Below are 21,813 nucleotides of genomic sequence, written 5' to 3'. Positions count from 1 at the left end.
AAACAGGAGCATGACAGTGATCACCTTGAAAGCTCTTCATGGTATGGTTCCAGGTTATTTGAAAGACCATCTCATCCCCACTGGGATTGGCCTGTCTCACCTGTACCAACATAGAAGGCATACTGTGGGCCCTATCGGCCAAGAAATTCCAGTCCTCTTTCTTCCAACAGGAGCATTTTGAGAGACCTGGATTAAGACTCAATTGCGCCCATTTAGACCCCACTTCATAATTCAAAATGTCAGCTTTGAAATTCAGCTGCCACATATAATGGAAAGGGGAGGTGGAGGAGTTGAAAAGTTCAAGGTTATTCTGTATGTCGTACTAAGAAATTCCAGTTGCAGTTAATTAGTTCTCATGATTTATGAAGTGTAGAAGTGGGAGGAGAGAAGGTGTAATGTATAATGCATGGAAATATTTTCACTTTGGGAAATTGCCTTAGACATACCAGATCTGTTCCTAAATAAATCAATTGGGGAGAATATGTCTCAGAGTGATTGATACCATGGATACTTTCTGGATACCTTACACAAAATATCCCTGGGCTAGAAAAATCAGAAATGGAGAAACTGAAGTATATTGGATATGATAGAATTGCAACTCTCAATATAAGCCCAACCAGCCTAGCCAAGGATGAAGGCTATTGGGGCTTATCATTTGACAACATCTTGAAAATCAGACATCCTACTTCACTTATGACACTTTAGAGAAAACTTTGCAAAGGATACATTCAGCCATAGATTGTATAGTTTGATCCTTCACGGGGGCTGAGCTGGGATAGCAGTCATGGAATTCTTTCCGTAGATCATAAAATGAATAAAAGCAGTCAGATAGCAGAAGATTCTGTAATGGAGGTAACATAAAAAGGAGATAATGAATATTTAGAGCCAGTTGGGATTAGTAGTTAAAGCATCAGATTAAAAAACTAGTCCTTCCTTGAGTTCTAGTCCTTCCTTGGGACTAGAAAACTGGATGGGTACCTTGTTGTTCGTTTCTGTCTCTAAACCTTTCCAATACGTTCAGATCAGCCCCTTTCAAGCTCAAAGCATTTCACATTCAAAATATTATGTGTAATCTTGTGCACAAGCACACAATTTCAGATAGAAGAAACAGAGGAAGGAGGGTGGAATAACCAGAGGAGTGATAGATAATGATCGTTTTCAGTCAAAGGTGCTTGGGGTTAATAAAGTCTGGTTGATAAATTAAGTTTTCCTACAAATTTAGATTACAGATACCTTTCCTATCAAAATGAAGGGGTAAATGGAAGTAATTTTTCTAACTGTGTATTCAAATTTCTGTTTGTGTAAGGCTTTCTAGGTACTTAGCTCTCCTTTCTATGATCAGTCTGATCTGCCCATTAGTATTTTAGCAACTGCAATTCCTCAAATTATCAGCAAAGATAGAAACATAAACATAGAATGTTGACAAAGCTAATTTTAAACTTCAACTCCCAAGAGTTCTTGGATGGGAGAAGAAGACAAGGGGATATTAGAGAAGATTAAGACCATTGCACTAGTTAAATTAGACTAAATATAGAACCCTAACTCAATCAAAACCAGTACCACTGAACCGATTACATTAGATGCAGATGTGTCACGAATTCTTCTAGTGTTAAGAATGTGTTTGAAGACAATAACAAAGGCATTTTTCCCTATGGAAAACCCAGTCTTCAACTCAACAATTGTTTTCAACTGCAAATTAGAACGTGTATCCAAGAGTTATGCTAATCCCATTGCCTTAAAACCAGGCAGACTGGGTACAATTTGTAAAAAGCACTGCCCTTATTTATACATACTACCAATATGTCGGTCTGTGCTTGTGTAATTTTGAAAAGTTTTCAGTCTTGTTCAAACGCTACTCAGGCCTATTAGGATATCCTGGGGTTGTGAACCACACTGGAAAGTTAAAAAAAAACAACTATCTCCAGAAGAAGGAAACAGTAAACCTCAGATCTGTTGTTTCCTTGATTTATGATCCACACAAGTCACAAGGAGTTCTTTAATTTGACCTGAAAAAGAAATGACCTTGTCCTAGATTAGAAAAGAGACAAGTGTGGTTTTTTTCTTTTTCTTTTTTTTTTTGGAGTATGTGATTTGTGTAGGATCTAAAGAACTTAAGAGTTCTTGTGTCTGATTGGGAAAATGGTAAAATATAGAGCAGCATTTCTCAACCTTGCTAGTTTGAAGATGTGAGGATTTCAACTCCCAGAATTCCCTGGCTGGGGAATTCTGGGAGTTGAAATCCTCACATCTTCAAACTGCCAAGGCTGAGAAACACCAATGTAGAGGATTTTTTTAAAAAAGAGGTTGAGCTTGAATGTTGATTTCACAAAGATGTTTTCAAAGTAAAACTTGAAGGAAGATAAAGCCTATAATTTTCAAGTTATTAAGACCATAAGCTAGTTTCAGATTCGAAGAGCACCAGAATTCCCATCAGAAAATAAATTGAGCCCTGGAGTAGATTCAAGATGTTGTCCTGATTAATAGCCAGGATCCAGGGGTGAGATTCTACCAGTTCGCACCTATTCGCTAGAACCGGTTGTTAACATTCTAAGCAGTTTGGAGAACCAGTTGTTAGAAGAAATTACTGGACTAATCCTGTAAGGAAGGCAGGAAGGAAACATTCTGGTGTTGCTTATAGAAACTGCCTCTCCATTAACCCTGATTACATTCTTGGCAGGACTAGACTTCCTGTTTTTTCCCCCTCCTTTGCTGGTACTTTGCTTGTGTGGAGTGACCATTCAAAGTTAATAATAGCTTACCTTTTTGGATGCTTCTGGGTGGAGAACTTGTCGAATAAGGAGTTGGCCATCGGTGCAGAAAATGTACGAGCTGCTTCCTAGAACCTTCAGGTCATTGGAAACCAGTTGGCTGAACTGAAAAAGGAAGGGAAAAAATATTCACATTTACAAGCCTCCAACCTAAGTTCCCATCTCACAATTTAATAGGATTGAAAATACAGGTAGTCCTTGACTTACAACAGTTCATTTATAGTGTTTAAAAATATGACGGCACTGGGGAAAAAAAGGACTTCTGGCCATTTTTCACACTTACAACTGTAGCAGCCTTCCCATGGCCACGCGATCCAAATTCAAACCCTTGACAACTGACTCACATTTACAACGGTTGCAGTGTCCCGAGTTTATAGGGAAGCCAGATTTACTTAACAACCGTGTCACAACACTTAGCAACTGTGGAGATTCACTTAATGACCACCTCAGAAGGTCTACAAGAAAGGTCGTAAGATGGGGCAAAATTCACCTGTCTCGCTTACCAACATAAATTTTGGGTTCAGTTGTGGAGGACTATATATACCCAGTTGCAATTCCTAAATTAACTCAAGACAGATCATGGGTTGTCCTCTCCCCTCTTTGGAAGAGCTTTGTAGCTCCCGCTGCCTTAAGAAAGTTCAAAACATTCTCAAAGATCCATCTCATCCTGGGAACCCTGTTTTTGAACTATTACGATCTGGCAGATGGCACAGAATAATAAAAACAAGGACAAATAGGCTGGAAAACAGCTTCTATCCCAGGGCAGTAGCTCTTTTAAATTCTGCTGTATAGTGCAGTGTTGGTGTGGTGTCGGGGGTTTTCGGTTCAATGTGTGGAGTGGGAAGGATGTGTGTTTGTGTTTTATTTTCAATGTGCACTGAAGATGGTGTTTGATTTCATTGTATGAGGTGCAATGACAATAAAGTAAACTAAACTAAACAATGGACATTTATAAGCTAAGGCGAATAGGATAAGAAAAGGTTACCTGATATTATCTGGTTTAGTCTGGTAAAGAAATGTTCAGAAACTAAATTGAAACAAGCTTGCAGAACAAAACCTAAAACCTGGGATACAAGTAGTTTCTATTCTTTCAAAGGGAACTTGTTGTCCAGGCTTCTTTATAGATGGTAGTTTCTGGATAGAAGCAAGAAAACCAATCGATATTTTTTCTTGCTTTCTTTAGCATTTCAGATATGAGCAGTTTTATTACTGCCTTGTCATCCTTACAGGTTTGACTTTAAAAATGATCTGCAGCCCTACACTGTTGGAAAAGAAAAGCCCGAATAATTTACATGCGGGGAAAAAAAATCCCCTTGAAACTTGTGTACAACTTTTAAAGGGTGCCTTGCATGCCTGCCTCGTGGCAAAAGCATGGAAATTTAATAATCGACCATCCGAGAAACGATCCGAATGCCAATATTGACACAAACATAATTGGAGCCCTTGCATTTCCTTGGAGTTTATTTTGTGGGTGTGTATAGGGGGTGTTATTTGAGCACAGGCACAGAATGGAAAGTGATAAGGAGGGGGGCGAGAAATTTGCTGTATCTGAAGTGCCATTTTCATGCAACAAAACTGAATTCAGGAATAAGATCTCTATGTTTTTTTCAAGAAATGTTCATAACTAGGATTAAGGTTGTTTTCTCATCCCAAGGAGATACGTTGCTTAAATAATCAACTTTGGAAGACTCTTACAGTGTATTTGAATTTAGGATAGAGAGCATTCAAATAGAACACAGAAGAACAGAGTTGGAAAAGACTTTGGAGGTCTTCTTATTTGAGCAGGACACCCTATACTATTCCAGAAAAAAAAAAATGGTTGTCCAATCTTTTCTGTAAATCCTGACTGTAAACCCTAAACTTTTCTGTAAAAGTGAGTCACGTCTCATTTTATGATCTCTTTTTTTTTGTATCCATGGTTGTTAAGTTTAGAGAATCTTGTGGGTGTTAAACAATTCCAATTCCTCCCTGGCAGAAGCTGGCATAATAAACATCAATCACCTGGCCATGGGATGCTGCAACTAGATGCTTGGTTGGTTACCAGGTTCCTAAATTTTGATCACATGAGTGTGGGGATGCCACAACAGTTGTAAGTGCGATGACCAAATATTAGTCACTTTTCTCAGGGCTGATCATTAAACGAATGGTTCTAAGTCGAGGATTAAGTCCTTTGTATAAGTTAGTTGCATCGTTCATTTTACACCGCCGCTTGGGTTGTGTTTTTAAATTTTCTTCAGAAAGCCTCATGCAACACCTCCTTTCCTTCCCGTTTTGCTACTTCCCAGATTATTCGTAGAACAAACCTGCTCGGGAGGTTAGATTGAAGTGGAAGTCTGCAATTTCTGATAACCAAAGCATTCAAAACCAAACCAAACCAAACAGGAAAACAGATTGCAGTGTAGAGAAGGTCATCCCAGAAATGTCTGGGTTGTAGAAAGGTCACCATCATTTTTTGTTTTGTTTGCTGTGGTTCTACTTACTTTTAGAACTCAAAATTGTGCAATTTTGGCAGGTCTAAATGATGCAGATTTTACTGCATTGTGATGAACTGAGCGGGTTTTAGACACTAAGACCAGAAGAAGGTTTTGATGGAGAGAAAAATGGGGCTTTATAGTGTGTGTGTGCGTGTGTGTGTATGTGTGTGTGAAGCTTGTCTCCTCTTGAAACTCGGTAAGTAACCAAAGATCATTGAGTGAAGTTCACGGGCAAACAGAGGTTTGAATGCAAATCTGACCCAACAATCCATTAAAAGCCTCAGCGAATTAGCATCTCACCGAGAAGAGAAGAGAAGAGAAGAGAAGAGAAGAGAAGAGGAGAGGAGAGGAGAGGAGAGGAGAGGAGAGGAGAGGAGAGGAACTGGAAGGCACCTTGGAGGTCTTCTAGTCTAGCCCCTTACTCAAACAGGAGATCCTATACCATTCCAGACAAATGGCTGTCCAGTCTCTTCTTAAAAACCTCCAGTGACAGAGAGCCGACAATTTCTGGAGGCCAGCTGTTCCACTGGTTAATTGTCCTCCCTGGTAGGAAGTGTCTCCTTGATTTCAGGCTGCTTCTCTCCTTGATTAATTTCCACTGATTGTTTCTTGTCCTGCCTTCGGGTGCTTTGGGGAATAATTTGACCCCCTCTTCTTTGTGGCAGCCCCTCCAATACTGGAAGGCTGCTATCATGTCACTCCTTAATTCCTCTTTTCTCTAGACTAGCCAAACCCAAACCCTGCAGCCATTCTTCACCTGTTTAAGTCTCCAGGCCTTTGATCACCTTAGTTTCTCTTCTCTGAACTTTTTCCAGGGTCTCAGCATCTTTTTTGTAACATGGTGACCAAAATTGGTTGCAGTAGTCCAGGTGTGGTCTTACAAGGATTTTTATAAAATGATACTAGTACTTCACTGGCTGAGCCTACCTGTACAGGTAGTCCTTGACTTACAACAGTTTGTTTAATGAACCGTTCAAAATTACCACAGAAGTGAAAAAAAAAGTGACTTATGGCCATTTTTCACACTTACGACTATTGCAGCATCAAGTAATCAAAATTCTTGATGCTTGGCAATTGACTCATATTTATGACGGTTTCAGCATCCCGAGGTCATGTGAACTGCTGACAAGTGAATTCAATGGAGAAGCCAAGTTCACTTAACAACCTTGTTACTAACTTGACAACCAGGAGGGGGCTGCCTATGTGAGGATCCTTTTTGTAGATTTTAGCTCTGCATTTAACACAATACTTCCACATAGACCAGTGTGTCTAAACTTATAGATCTTGGACTTTCTTATTTAATCTGCCTTTGGATTATGGATTTCCTGCCAGGCCACTCTCAGAAGGTCCTCATTTTTTTTTTTTTTTGAACTATGACCACCTGGCAGACGGTACAGGATAATAAAAACAAGGACAAATAGGCTGAAAAACAGCTTCTATCCCAGGGCAGTAACTCTGTTGAATTCTACCATATAGTACAATATTAATACAATATCAAGGAGTTTTCAGTTCAATTGTATATAACAGTGATGGTTAACCTTTTTGGTGCCTAGTGCCCAAAGTACACACGTGCACAGATACAAATGCACATGTGTGTGCCCCAATCCCCAAAATGCAATGCAAGCACCCCCTGAGCATGTGTTCGCCCCTATGCATTCCCTGCACATATATCCCCCCTTGCATGCGCCCCAGCCCCCACCTTTCAGATTGGAAGTTTTGGTTTTTGGTTCCCAAAGAGCAAACACAGACAAAGGCAGCAGCCCCCACCTTTTAAGGTTTCATCTATGAATTCTGTTCTGAAGGCTACTTTCCACTAATTAGCTCTGACAAGGAAGAGCCTTGCTAAGTTGTTTGTCAAGGCTGGCAAAAACCCAGAGATAAGAACTAATTTACAAAATTCTCCAAGCACGAACTAAGATATCCACCAAGTTGAGCTTCAGAGCTTCTTTGCTATCTGCAAAGAACACTTTTCCAAACCTGGCTTTTATCTTCTTGAGAGAGGGGCCATTACCTTGCAGCCTTCCTCCCGAGTCGCCTGTGCTGCTGTAATTGTTCTTTCCTCCAAGTAATCCTTCGTGTACGTGCCCTTGGCACAGGCTCCTCAGGAACCTCCTCATCACTGCTGCCAGCCTCCACAATCTCTGAAGGCAGCATTCCACTCCCTGATGGTCCTGGCCCCTCCTCAGAGTCCTCGTTCTCCTCAGCCACCTGCACCTGCTAGCAGCTAACCACAATAAGGCTTTTCAGCCCCAAAAGGGGGGAGGTCTTGCCATCTCCGCAGTTTCCCCCTCCCCTAGCCCAGGCTTTCTCCTCCCTTCCTGCCACGGAGAGGCACCTACGGAGACCGGAACCTGCGGAGATCAGGGAAGACACGGGTGGCAGGAATGCAGGAGAAAGCTAGGGCACGGCGGCGGGAGAAAGGTAGGTCATGCTGGCGGGGAAACGGCGGAGATTAGTGAAGGCTCTGCTTTCATGCATTGCACAGCAGAGACCCGAAGAGCAGCTAGCCACTGTGAGGTGCACGCATGAGCAGTGGAGCTGGGCTGGGCAACGGCTGGCATGCTCACAGAGAGGGCTCTGTGTGCCACCTGTGGCATGCATGCCATAGGTTCGCCATTACTGGTACAGAATGCGTAGGATGTGTGTTTGTGTTTTATTTTCATAGTTATAATGTATACTGAAGATGGCATTTAATTTTGTTGTACAAGGTGCGACGACAACAAAGTAAACTAAACTAAACTAATAAAAGTAAACTAAACTGCAGTGTGTCAGGATTCCGGCAGTGGCCCTAATTCACTTAACGACTGTGGAAAGAAAGGTCGTAAAAACAAGGCAAAACTCACTTGTGAGTTTCACTTAGCAACAGAAATATTGGGCTCAATTGTGGTCATAAGTCAAGGACATGAAAACATTCCCCAACCTGCTGGCTTCAGCTGAGGGACGACTAGCGTGAAACCAAACATCATCCAGAGGAACATTCTTTACATTTGTCAAGAAGCAGACCTGCTTTTCAAAAAAAAAAGTTTAACCTACATGAAAAAGCTTTAGCCCAGGAGGAGAAACCCTGATGGAACAGCCAGACTCAGAGAACCAGTTAAACAGGATTCTGGCCATTTAGTGGGAGCGGAGAGAAGCCGTGTGCCGTGTTCAGCCAGTCAGAGACTGGAGAAAGGCCAACACCTGTCTTTTTTCCCCCTTTCCGGCAACTCCTTGTATTACACTCTTTATGCTACTATAGCACGTATTTTATGCCACTCAGCAGACGCCTTGCAACTGCAAAAGGTTTATGCCTCGCCTTGTTTTAAAGGGTATTTTCTGCTGCTCGCTGTATGTTGTTGCTCGTATGATCAACGGGTCGTAAAAAGTTTACATGGTCTCCAGAATTTGTTTTTTTAGGGCTGTTTCTTGCCTGAGCAAAGGTAGGCCTTGTCAACAGAAGACACAGAAGGTGTGGGGACAGGTTTAATAGCAGGTCATGCTTGTGTTTCTACATGCGTGTGAACGCCTCTGTTTTGAGGGCTGAAAATAGGACAAACCCTGAAAAGCATTGCCAAAGAGGGGCGGAAACGGTTATTCTATTGTCACTCAACTCAATTCTAAAAAGTGAAATTAAGACTATCCTAGAAGCACTAGGGATCAAATAATTTCACAATTACATTGTTCTTCCTTTGTTTTTAAGGTCTGATACATTGCGTGACTGTGGATGAACTAAGATTAGTCCGCAGGCCAGCTAACAATACAAGAAGAGAGAGAACATGGCAGGCTAAAAGCTACACCCAATGTTTGGTTTAAGCAATCAGTATTGGGCAGAGGGAGTTTGCAGCTACACGTAAATATGGAAGGAAGTAGACAACAGTCAGGGCCATCAGTGTGAAGGAGGGAAGGGAAACGAATAATAGAGACGACCTCATTCAAGCTTGACTTTGAGGGATTGATTCCAAGCAATCCCCATTTCTTGGCACATTGTAGAAGTGATCTATCACTTTCTTTTCAAGGCAAGGATGTTGCTTTGAGTTTCCAGTCTAGCCAACCCCGCTAGTATTCCCAAGGCAGCTTTCCGCATTGAAACAGAATAGAGCTGGAAGGGACTTTGGAGGTCTTCAAGTCCAGCTCCCTGCTTAAGAAGGAGTTCCTATATCATTTCAGACAAATGTCTGTCCAGCCTTTTCTTAAAAAAACCTCCAGTGGTGAAGCACACAACGTCTGAAGGCAATGAAGTCCTTCATTCAGTGCTAGCCATGAGTTGAGTACATTCCTGTGAATGAGTAGCAGTACATCCGTTTAACTGGAACTTCACATATGTCATCTGGTCAAGTTACAGCACTGTTTTGACACTGGATAAAAATCAATGGAGTTCAAGAGGGGTTGGACTCAGTCCGTTTGTGGCTACATAGAAACTCTATGCTGGTTCCTCTTTTGACTCCATTCCCCGATTCTGCCACTCCTTCTCCCACAACAAATTGAGAACCTCAAATGGAGCCCTTCTTGGATTTCAGAATAGGAATGGGAAGAACAGGACAATTACAAATAAGAGGTAGCTCATCCCTTACAGAGACGAGTACAATGGATGCCTACTCATCAAACCATCTGCAGAATTAAGTGGCTACTATTATAGAGAACAAAGAATGCAGATCTTCATTAAATTTGCATACATATTGACATGCAACTACAAATGATGAAAAATATAAATATAGCTTGTTTGGGCGGCTCTGTCCAGGCACTACTGTTTCTGCAGTTCTCTCTTCCTGTCACCCATCATCCACGCCTTTGGGCTGCTTCTGATTTTGGTGGTGGTTTGTTTATGATTTAAATAAAATTCTTTTAAACTGATACTGTACCCTTCAGTTATATTTGACTGAAAGTTATTGATGTCTGGAATCTAGAAAGTGCTGGGTTATGGAAGGCAAATTGATGCACGCATCTGAGCTTAGTGGTTAACATCATCAGTGCTAGTAAGAAGTGGGGTTGGGGAGGAGAAGGAGGAGAACTGTGGGGTCCTTGGTGCTCTCTGAGTTGGGTGGTTTTCTTGTAGACATTTCATTACCCAAACTAAGTAAAATCATCAATGCTAGAAAGGAGTGGGATTGCTGTTCTGACCCAAGTTTTGTCAAACGTAATTAATCACAAACTTCTTTTAAAAGCGAAACCCATTTTATTGCAATGCTTGGGATTGTTTTCATTCCCAGCCAGAACTAATCTTAAACAGTTCCCCAAGATAAGCACAGACCTTTCAGTTCTGTGGAATGCTGCCAAAAACAGAAGTATCCAATTAACTCGAAAAGAAACCAACCGAAGTACAAGAAAAACCCAACCAAAGTATGAAGAGCTTTAAGGATGACTCAGAACCGATCAAACTACTTTGCTTCCTGCAAAGGTTTCATCATCTTGGCCTGACTTTTATCCCTTATGGGAGGGGCAATCACCTCCTAGCCTTACTCTTGAGTCGCCCCTTTTGTTTCAGCTGCTCTCGCCTTCTAGTAGCTCGGCGCATGCGCGCACTGGGAACAGGCTCCCCTGGGTCCTCTGCCTCACTGCTGCCAGACTCCAGAGGCTCCGAAGGCAGCACTCCACTCCCAGGTGGTCCTGGCCCCATCCCTGCATCGGATGCAGGACCCTCATCCGAATCCTCTCCAGACTCCCTGACTGGTCTCCTTTCGTCCTCGCTGTTTGTCTCTGCTGTTGGCTGCACCGGCTGTTGGCGAATCACAACAATTGGGGAGCTGGGGGGGAGAAATAGAGGAGGGGGAGGAAGAGGAGGAAGACAATTGTGGGTCCTTGAAAAACAATGAAGCACAGAGACCACCAAGAACCCCTCTCACAGAGCTTCATATTGAGATGGGAGATGATCCCCCCACCCCAAAAAGTCCCTGGATATCGCCAGAGGAGAACATTCAAAACCCTCCCAGAAGTCAGCAAAGGAATCCCGTCCTTTGTCCGCAAAGTCATCCCGAGGGGCTTTTGACTTGAGGCCGTCTTTCTTTCCATATTGTTCAGCTCTGTTCAAGCAAGCAAAGAATCAGCTAATCCCCATTCACAGGCCAGTCCTGCTTTTGTCAACAGCAAGCGGTTACTTGCCATCGTCTGCCTTATACCTTCCCTTTGCACAGGCTCAATGCAGCCCAACCCTTGCAGCCACGGGGTCCACAGTTTAAGTGTCAAGAATCCAGACAGTATCCATGATCTCAATCACTCCGAGATGTTATCTCTCCAATTGATTTATTAGGAACAGATCTGGCGCGTTCAAAAGCAATTTCCCAAGTGAAAGCTTTTTTCGCGCGTTACACAGAGTCCCACTTTAAAAGACCCCCTTCCCAACTGGCCCCAGTTGTCCTTTTCCTGCCACCAGCCTCTTTTGTTCACCTGACCTGCTTCCCTGAGCATTGCCTGCCAGCTTGAGAGCTCCTGGCGAGCTGAGCATGAGCTGCCCACCCATCATAGATACACAGAAGCAGCTTGGGGTGCTTCAGATTTTACCCTCTGATTTCCCCTCCTCCCCCAGGTGCAATCCAAGGTGCTTTAAAATCCTTGAAAGGCACGGGGCCAGGCCATTTGCATCCACTGTGAGTAGATTTTAGATTTTTCTTTTAATTCCACTCTCTTATTATTATTATCATTATTATAAATAAGGCAGCAAACATGCCAAAAGCATTAGCATTTAGATTTATATATCACTTCACAGTGTTTTACAGCCCTCTCTAAGCGGTTTACAGAGTCAGCTTCTTGTCCCCAACAACAATCTGGGTCCTCATTTTACCCACCTTGGAAGGATGGAAAGCTGAGTCAACCTTGGGCCTAGTGAGGTTCAAATTGCCAAATTGCAGGCGGGCAGCCAGTAATCAGCAGAAGTAGCCTGCAGTACTGCATTCTAACCACTGCGCCACCGTAGCTCTTAAGGTCCTCCCTCTTCCTATTTTCCACACAACAACAACCCTGTGAAGTGTGTTGGGCTGAAAGAAAGTGACTGGTCCAAAGTCCCCCAGCTGTTTTCCTGCCTAAGGCAGGACTAGAACTCACTGTCTCCCAGTGATTGGCCCAAAGTTACCAGGCTGGCTTTCATGCCTAACTCACAATCACAATTGGCTCAGAAAATCACTCTGTTGCTTTCATGCCTAAGGCGGGACTAGAACTCATAAACTCCTGATGATTGGCCCAAAGTCACCCAGCTAGCTTTCATACCTATGGCAGCACTAGAATTCCCAGTCTCCTGGTTTCTAGCCTGGTGCCTTAACCACTAGACCAAACTGGCTATAGTCTGCCTGTTCCACCGATTACATAGGATGGGCATGTTCCAAGCCTCCTCCCTTAAATGCTGTCATCTGATTTGACATCTATAGGTATTTTAGGAAAACTCAAACATTGAGAAAAGTTTTTTTCTTCTTCCGTTTCTTCCCCACCAAAAAGGAGTTGTTGATAGGCTGAAAGAAGAATTATCCTCCAATTTTCCTGACCATAGCCTCAATTTGGGTGTCAGGAAGGAAAATGACGATGAACTTTACCAACTTTGGGTAGTGTTCCTAACTAGTATTCCTTAACTAAAAATCTCCATGTGTTGAATCGCAAATTCTATTATTTCTCACATGTTGCTTCAGGAAAACGGGAATTGCAATCCAGCATGTCTACGGAGATTCTCAGTCATCCAAGTCATAGCTGTCCCAAACGTGCTTTTTTCAAGAGGCAACTGGACTTTCTGTTTTTTCTTTGAAGACCTTTCGCTTCGCATCCAAGAAACTTCTTCAGCTCTGACAGGATGGTGGGGAATGGAAGGATTCATATGTGTTTTCTGCAGAAAGTTCCAAGGAGAAAGTTCCAAGAAGCAGTTCCAAGAAGGCTCCACACCCATTTGCACTACTCAGGTGACCCTGAGGATACAGACAAACCTCCAAGTGGCCTCAATGACCCTCTAAAAGGATGCAAATGACCAACTGTCTGCAAGAAGTATAAATCCTTCCATTCCCCACCATCCAGTCAGAGCTGAAGAAGCTTCTTGGATAAGAAGCGAAACGTCTTTAAAGAAAAAAAATAAACAACAGAAAGTCCAGTTGCCTCTTGAAAAAAAAGCACCTTTGGTGAAGTTCAGCATGAAACTACAAAATGGCTAGACAGAAAGGCTGTTTTCTTGAATTTCAGCTTAACTTTCCACCAGGCAGAAATCTAGGCACACTTAGCAAGACTCCCTTAAGACCCAAGCATTTCTTTTTTCAGAATTAACAAAGGGGTGGGAATACTAAACAGGATTCACTGGCTGCATAATTATTCCATTCCCCAGTCAACTCTTCGAATGAGTGTCAAACTCTTAATGACTCTCACTCTCAATGACTATAGGTCCATAGTGTTAACAAGCTCCATTATGAAGGTTTTTGAGCGACTAGTTGCACAGCACATCAGAGACTGCCTCCCGCCCTCCTTTGATCAACATCAGTTTGCTTATAGAGCAAACCGATCTGCAGAAGATGCTGTGGCCATCACACTTCATAGAGCGCTAAGTCACCTGGAGAACAGAGCTATGTGAGGATGCTCTTTGTGGACTACAGCCCTGCATTTAACACTGTCATCCCAAATATACTAGTAACCAAACTGTATAATCTGCAGGTCCCCACCCCCACGTGCTCCTGGATTAAGAACTTTTTGACAAATAGACCACAGTCTGTTAGACTTGGCCCCCACCTTTCTTCCATTATTACACTCAGTACTGGTTCCCCCCAGGGTTGTGTTTTGAGCCCCCTACTATATGCCTTGTACACCTTTGATTGCTCACCAAGCCACGCAACAAACACCATTATAAAGTTTGCGGACGACACGACCGTGATTGGTCTCACCTCTGGAGATGATGAGATGGCATATAGGGCAGAAGTAGAGAACCTGTCTAACTGGTGTTCACAGAACAATCTGTCACTGAATGTCCATAAAACCAAAAAACTGATTATGGACTTCAGGAGACATGGACAGGACCACGCCCCATGCATCATCAATGGAGAACGAGTGGAAACTGTCCCTACGATCAGATTCCTTGGCATCCATTTTTCAGCTGATATCTCCTGGTCCCCTAACACCAAGGCCATAGTGAAGAAGGCTCAACAGCGGCTGCAATTCCTGCAGGTTCTCAGGAAGAACAATCTGGATAAGAAGCTGTTGCTGGCTTTCTATAAAGCCTCTGCGGAGAGCACTCTGACATATTGTCTGTGTGTTTGGTATGCAGGCTCCACAGCTGAGGACAGGAAAACTGTACAGAGGGTGATAAACACAGCTCAAAAGATCATAGGTTGCCCTCTGCCCTCCCTGGAAGACTTAGCCAGGTCCTGCTGCCAAAGCAGAATCAAGACCATTATAGAAGACCCCTACACCCTGGCAATTATCTTTTTGACCTGCTGCCTTCTGGACGGCATTTTAGGTCAATAAAATCCCACACCACTAAACTAACAAATAGTTTCTTTCCCTGGGCCATCCGAACCTCAAATAAACACGAAGTCACTACCTCATTAAGAATCTCAGTACCCCATTCTGATGTATAATAACATATTACAGTACAATCCATCTCTTGTGTATTATACTCGGCTAAGCACTACAGTCATATATTTTGTGTATATTCGTAGATATTATACTCTCAAATTGCAAATGGAGATGTGGGTACTCTATCTTTCTTGTCTCCATTTTAAAGTGCTTTGGTTTTATTGTATTGTAAACAGTTGCTAGGGTGCATCCACAGTTTCGTTGTACTTGTACAATGACAATCAAGTTCTTCTTCTTCAAACTTCAAATATAAAATATTGAAAGACCTTTCTGAAAATATAGACCCTGGTTGTATTTGGTTCATTGGTTGTTATGAGAGCACTGGATGAAGGTTCCTTTCATTTTTTTTCCAGTCTCATCCCTCCATCCCTTCTTACCTTCTGTGGAGTTGGGGACAGGAGAGAAAGAAAATATCTAAATCTATTTATCATTTCCTTTGTGGAAAGGGAGATCTTCCCCAACTCTCTGTAAGAACCCAAGAGATAGCTTTGCAAAACATCATGACCCCGTAATAACCGGTTTGAAAGGGCTTTGCGCAACGTTACACAGAAACACATGTTACACACAAGCACAAAACCTTTGTTGTACACTTCCCTGTTTGCCCGTTGCCGGTCCCTCCCTCCACCTCCCCTCCCCTCAAGGACAAGGCCTTCCAGCAATGTGACCTTTAGCATAAGCTCTATGGTATTGATTGCAAAGCACCGTCCTGCTGTATTTACCCAACACTCTTCCACTGTTGGTAGTGCAAAGCTGAGCCAGTAAGGAGGGAAGTAGACAGTCCACGCATATATGCCTTCTTCACAAAAGCATTAGGACCTCTGCTTATAAGCATACATATTCCCAGTACTCTCAAAGGATCAAGCCAGTCAAAGAAATATGGATCAAAATTGTAGAATCATAGAACCATAGAACCATAGTATCATAGAACCACAGTATTACAGAATCATAGTATCAGTGTCATAGAATCACAGTGTCGTAGAAATGTAGAACCCTAGAACCCTAGAACATACAGCCCTAGAATATAGAATATGGAACCCTAGAACATAGAACCCTGGAATCATAGAACATAGAACCCTAGGATCATAGGGCTGGAAGGGACTTTGGAGGTTTTCTAATCTAACTTCCTGCTCAAGACAGGAGAACTTATACCCCACCCCAGTCAAATAATTGTCAAATTTATTTTTAAAACCTCCAGTGATGGACACCTACAACCCCAGGAGACAAGTTATTCTACTAATTAATTGCTCTCACTGTCAGGAAATTTCTGCTTAGTTCTAGGTCTTATGAGGAGAAAAAGATGAAGCTGCTTTAATGAGTTGCAAGAAGACACCATGTTCACATTCCTAAAGCAACTTCTCCATGTGCTTTATAGCAGTCGGTAATTATTAATAGGCAGCAATTTCAGGTGCGACAATGATGCTTAGGTCCACTATAGGGCATTCTAATTTGGAGATTATATAGGCAAGGGATTCATTTGTTGCCAATCTTTATACCGGCATTCCTCAGTATTGTATTCTCTTAATGGCAAGGTGCTTTATTTTCAAATGTTTTATGCATTTTAAAAGCGTCAGAGCAGATAGGATCTTATGCTTGACAGAAAGGATCTGGACTGCATGAGACAAAAACCACAGTGGGTTGAGTTTTGGCATATTGTTGATACCTAGATCATTGATTGAACTGTGTTTAAGGTAACACTTATTGACAGTCTCTTTTTCTATAAATTATGCTTGCTGTCTTGACTCTGTCACTGCACATTACCTAAGCTAATTATACATTTGTGTGTGTGTAGGTGGGGTGTGTGTGAAGAGATTAGGCTACAGTTCTTCTTTCCAGTTCAGGGAAGGGAAGGGAAAGGAAAGGAGAATGACGGAAGGAAAGGAAACAAAGAAAAAAGAAAAGCATGGGAAGAAAACAGAGAAGAATGAAAAGAAAGAAAAAAGAAAAGGGAAAGGAAAGGAAAAAGTTTCAATATCTAATAATCAACTTTAGGATCCCACCTGCCTGATCCAAGTAACCTACTTCCTACAAAAGAACTGGTGATGTGCAGAGGTGGTATCCAGCAGGTTCTGACCATTTTTGGAAAACTGGTAGTGGGAATTTTGAGTAGTTTGGAGAACCGGCAAATACCAACTCGGACTGCCGATTTTACAGTATCCTTCCCCTGCCACGCCCACCAAGCCACGCCTACAGAACCGGTAGTAAAAAAATTTTTTCGAATCCTACCACTGGTGGATGTGGCATTTTGCCCAAACCAAATCAGGTTTTCAAATCTAAAGGGAAGGAATCACGCAGAGTCAGCATTCCTGCCTAAGTTTTTTTCCTTATTTTTTTTTCTGACCTGAGTCGAAACAAAAAGCAAAAAATTGTCAGAAAACAATAGCTCTTGCGTTGAGATAAAAACCCTTAGAGACATGGCAAATATCTGCTTGCTCCCTTTTTTGTCCCTCTTTCCCCCCAAAAAAAATCCATCAAAATGGTTTTGCAAAGAGGTTTGTGAGACCATGAAAACTAGGCTGAAGGGAAACACACCCACCCTTCGGTACAGAAGGAAGGCGAAAGAGGTTGCAGAACAGGTTTGCCCTGAAACAGAATTGCAACTTGTTCATCAGCTTGCTGGAAACTTAGAAGGAAGCCACACACTCGTTCTGTTTTAAAACTTTGCCTCTCTACCCCCCAATTGCCTGCCCATTTCCTGCAAACTTAGCTGGTAGCGGGAAACCCTCAGCTCTGTTGGTTCGTTGTTAGTCTTAGTTAAGCACAAACGGACAGGTGTGGTGGAGGTGACCCTCTTCAAGTCAACTGAGAACCGAGTTGCACATCTCTTCAATCACAGAGTCACATTCTTTGGACAACAATCTGGAATTCTTAGAGCATGTTCACAAAATGGCTGGTGTGCTGGATAGGAATACTTGCCAAGAATTCACAAGGAGGCCAACTAGGCAGGTTGCTTCCCTCCTCCTCTTCCTCCTTAGGATATTTTCTACCAACTTGTCTGATTTCTGAGCAGGTCAACAGTCTTTCATTTTGGCTTCAGGAAATGAGAATATGCACAAAGCTTTGTTGAACGCATGGAATGAACATCAGGGTATGATAGTGGCTCCTTTGTAGCGTGATCATTTTCCTTAACTTATTTTTGATTTAAGAGTTTTTTAAAAACAAGCAAACCAGGTAGGGCTTGGTCCTTGGAAAATGCTAAGAGGCAAATACAACATAATCAACTGTTCATAAATGAGATGATTATGGCCTTCATTCACAAGGTGATGTCTCCTAGAAGAATCCCCTTGCAATTTCACTCAAGGGCTTTCTTGCTAAAACTCCTTTTTTAAATTAAGAACCAGATTGCCAGCCATTTCAGCAACTCAGCCTATTAATTAGTGATGTTGTAAACATTTAGTGTACACCCATTTGGGAAATTTTGAAGGAAAGATCATGAACACTGCAGGTTAAGTAAAGAGAAGTCATAATTAGAAGATTTTGCTATGCAGCCTTCTTTAGCATGGAAACATATCAGCCCTTGTGTAGGACAAATACTTTTGTGTGTGATTGTGTGTGTTTATGTGGATGTGTGTGTGTGAGAGAGAGAGGGAGGGAGGGAGGAGAGGGAGGGAGAGAGAGAGAGAGAGAGAGAGAGAGAGAGAGAGAGAGAGAGAGAGAGAGAAAACACAATTTTCTGCTGTCTGTGAGTCTTGAAGAATATTTAGGTATTTCTAATAGCTGAACCTAAAACTTTATTCCTTCCCAGTCTGTCTTCCATTAATTTGTTTTTATCCTATCGATTGCTTAAACTCATCTCCTTCTTATTATAATAATAAAAATCACTCCATTTTACTTTACTTTACTTTTCCCAAATGCCTTTTCCTCCTAAAGATGGAAACCTGTAATTTTATTGTTTTGTAAACTGGGGATCGGGGATGACCAGTGTTGGACTCTGGTCTTCCCTGAGGTTCTCAGAAGAAAATTCATATTGCAACCTGACACCTGAGTCAAATCACTAAAACGTAATTTGGATGCCTACAATTTTCTTTCAGAAGAAAGTGTGTGTATGACTACTCTTCCAGTTCAACACTACCCATCACTACCTGATGGAACAGTCAGGAAAACTCAAAGAAAGCAGGTTGTTTTGTGTTGGTTTAAGACAATGCCCTAATTTGGAACCTGAAGTATATTATCTCTTCCTTCTCCAGCCTGATCCCCTCTAGATTCTAATCCAGGGGTCTCCAAACTTGGCAAAGCTGACTGAGGAATTCTGGGGAGGGGAAGGATACTGGCAGGGGGAAGGATACTGCAAAATCCCCATTCCCCCCACCCTATCCCACTAACCTCTTTCCAGCTCCGTTCTCCTGTGCAGGGCAACCAAAGAAGACCCAGCCGATCAGCTGGGACTCGATGGGAGGCAGAGAAGAGACGGGGTTGGCGGGGCCAGTCAGAGGCGGGATTTGTCGGTTCTCTGAACTACTCAAAATTTCCACTGGTTCTCCAGAAAAATGAAAGGAGGGAACAATGTGCTCAAAATGTCTTGCTATAATAAACACCACCTCTCACTGCAGCTATGCACACCCAAATCAGAAAATATTGGGTGTACTAGCCATAGCACTTATATGCCATTTCACAGTGCTTTACAGCCCTCTCTAAATGGTTTACAGAGTCAGCCTATTGCCCCCCAAAACCTGGGCCCTCATTTTACTGACCTTGGAAGGATGGAAGGCTGAGTCAACTTTGAGCCGGTCAAGATCGAACTGCTGACAGTGAGCAGCAGAGTTAGTCTGCAATGCTGCATTCTAACCACTGCGCCACCACATAAATATGAATCGGTTGCCAAGCATCTATATTTTGATCACATGACCATGAGGAAGCTGCAAAGTCGTAACTGTGAAAAATGGTCCTAAGTCACTTTTTTTTTTTGATGCTGTTGGTCACTTAATGAATTGTTGTAAGTCCAGGACTACTTGTACTATTCCCAGTGCTCATGAGCACCTTTCACTAATGCTATTGTCACATGTGCAGTGAAAACATCAGCCTGGAATGCATGACTGTGAGCACTTGCCCAACCACTCATGTGTCTTAAGTTGTCATCCTAGTGCAGGGGTGTCAAACTCAAAGATCTGGGAGTCCAGATCTGACCCACGGGGTGTTTAGATGTGACCTGCGGGGTCGGTCTGGAAATAACAAAGAACTGGCCTGCAATGTCAACTCATAAAACATTCCTATGCCTGTTTTAGTGGTTGCCATGAAAAGGGGTGGGTGGGGGGAGGAAGGAAATCTGGAAGAGCAATGCAGCAGTTTGGAAGCGAAAGTACATTCCAACTCTTATCTTTAAAAGGCTGTAACTAAACTACCAGAGCTTTTGCCCGTGAATATATTTAATTGGAGAACGTGAATGAGGAGAGGGGAGGAGAGGGGGGAACCAGGGTCACAGGTGACTGTGAATTATGTATGCCAGAGTTGGCTTCATGCAGGGCAGTGCCAGTATGTTGCCTCTAATAAATCCTTTGAAGTTTTTTGAAGTTTGGCTCGAGAATCATGATTACAGCAGCTGGAATCCTGACATGCAGTACTTCTGCCATTGAAAACAGAGCCCGTTTTCGCTGACAGAGGGTTGCAGGAGGCTGTTGCAGCCGAAAACAGAGCTTGGGAGCCCATTTTCGCTGGCAAAGTGCTTAGGCCACTACAGGTGCCTCTGACACGAGTGAGATTGAGCTGGGCCACGCCCACCATGGCCATGCCCACCATGGACTCCCGAGATCAAACACGATCCTGATGCGGCCCTCAGTGAAATTGAGTTTGACATTCCTGTCCTAGTAGAATAACAAAGAAGGGAAAATGGTTGACACTTGCTTTGTTTTGCATTACTAAATCAGTCCCGCAGGCACAGGTACGCCTCTATATATACAGTTTAAAAACCAGAAATGAGCAATACTTATATCGAGTCCAACTAAAATGGTTTCAAATAGCAAATTTTCAACGTTTCCAGATGCAAAAAAAAATTCAGTGGAAGAACAGATAGTAACAGATAGTAACAGATAATCAGAGCTGGAAGGGACCTTGTAGGTCATCTCATCCAACCCCCTGCCCAAGCAGGAGACTCTACACCATTTCTGACAGATGGGAGTCCAGTCTCTTCTTGAAAGCCTCCAGTGATGAAGCTCCCACAACTTCCAAAGGCAACTTCTGTTCCATTGGTGGATTGTTCTGTCAGAAAATTTCTCCTTATTTCCAGGTTAAATCTCTCCTTGTTCAGTTTCCATCCTTTATTCCTTGTCTGGCCTTCAGGTGCTTTAGAAAATAGCTTGACCCTCTCCCCTCCTCTCCGTGGCAGCCCCTCAAATATTGGAAGACCACTATCCTGTCTCCCCTCCCCTTCACTAAACTAGCCATGCCCGGTTCCTGTAACCATTCTTCATATGTTTTAGTCTCCAGTTCCTTCATCATCCTGGTTGCTCTTCTCTGCACTTTTTCTAGAGTCTCAACATCTTTTTTAAAGTGTGGTGACCAAAACTAGATGCAGTACTCTAGGTGTGGTCTTACTAAGGCTTTATAGAGCAGTATTAGTACCTCATGGGATCTTGACTATATTCCTCTGTTAATTTGACTGAAGAAAGCCAGGCGGCCTTTAAAAAGGGACTGGACAGCCATTTGTCTGACATGTATAGGGTCTCCTGTTTGAACAGGGGGCTGGACTAGAAGACCTCCAAGCTCCCTTCCAACTCTGTTATTCTCTTATTCTGTTACTTAAAAGTACAGTATTATCATAGACAAATCAAAAGTTCACTCGCTAGGGTAGCCTTTCAAACCTACATTTTGTAATTACAATCAACGCCTATCGTTCGCGGACAGAAATGCCTATGATTGTACTGACTGTCTAGGATTGCACTATCTATGCTTGTACTGACTGGGCATTGTGGCTGATGTAACCCTCCATCTGGGGAGGGCACCAGGCTGAGGAAGGAGCAAAAACACTCTTGAGAAACAAGAAAGCCATTCAATATCCTCAGTATCTTCTTACATCCCCTGTAGCAACCTGAGTTCCTTGGAGGAGGAGGCAGAAAAAAGAGAGGTGTTGAATG

The 21,813-nt window shown here is 42.7% G+C and overlaps 1 protein-coding gene across 4 annotated transcripts in view; it reads right to left on the bottom strand.

The window, feature by feature from the left end:
- Positions 1 to 21,813, bottom strand: part of ESRP2 (epithelial splicing regulatory protein 2) — a 67,578-nt gene that overhangs the window by 30,164 nt on the left and 15,601 nt on the right. For all 4 annotated transcript variants that reach the window (XM_026714120.2, XM_087940540.1, XM_026714119.2 and 1 more), the window contains 2 exons: positions 2,760 to 2,873; positions 727 to 841 (listed from right to left, as the gene is read on the bottom strand). In XM_026714120.2, coding sequence (XP_026569905.2) covers positions 727 to 841; positions 2,760 to 2,873 — 229 coding nt within the window. The remainder of the gene's footprint in view (positions 1 to 726; positions 842 to 2,759; positions 2,874 to 21,813) is intronic.

Source organism: Pseudonaja textilis, chromosome 11 (genome assembly GCF_049901715.1).
Source record: "Pseudonaja textilis isolate UNSWEBS1 chromosome 11, rPseTex1.2, whole genome shotgun sequence".
NCBI lineage: Eukaryota > Metazoa > Chordata > Lepidosauria > Squamata > Elapidae > Pseudonaja > Pseudonaja textilis.
Note: the sequence above shows the minus strand (reverse complement) of the source record. Positions and strands in the feature narration are given on the sequence as shown.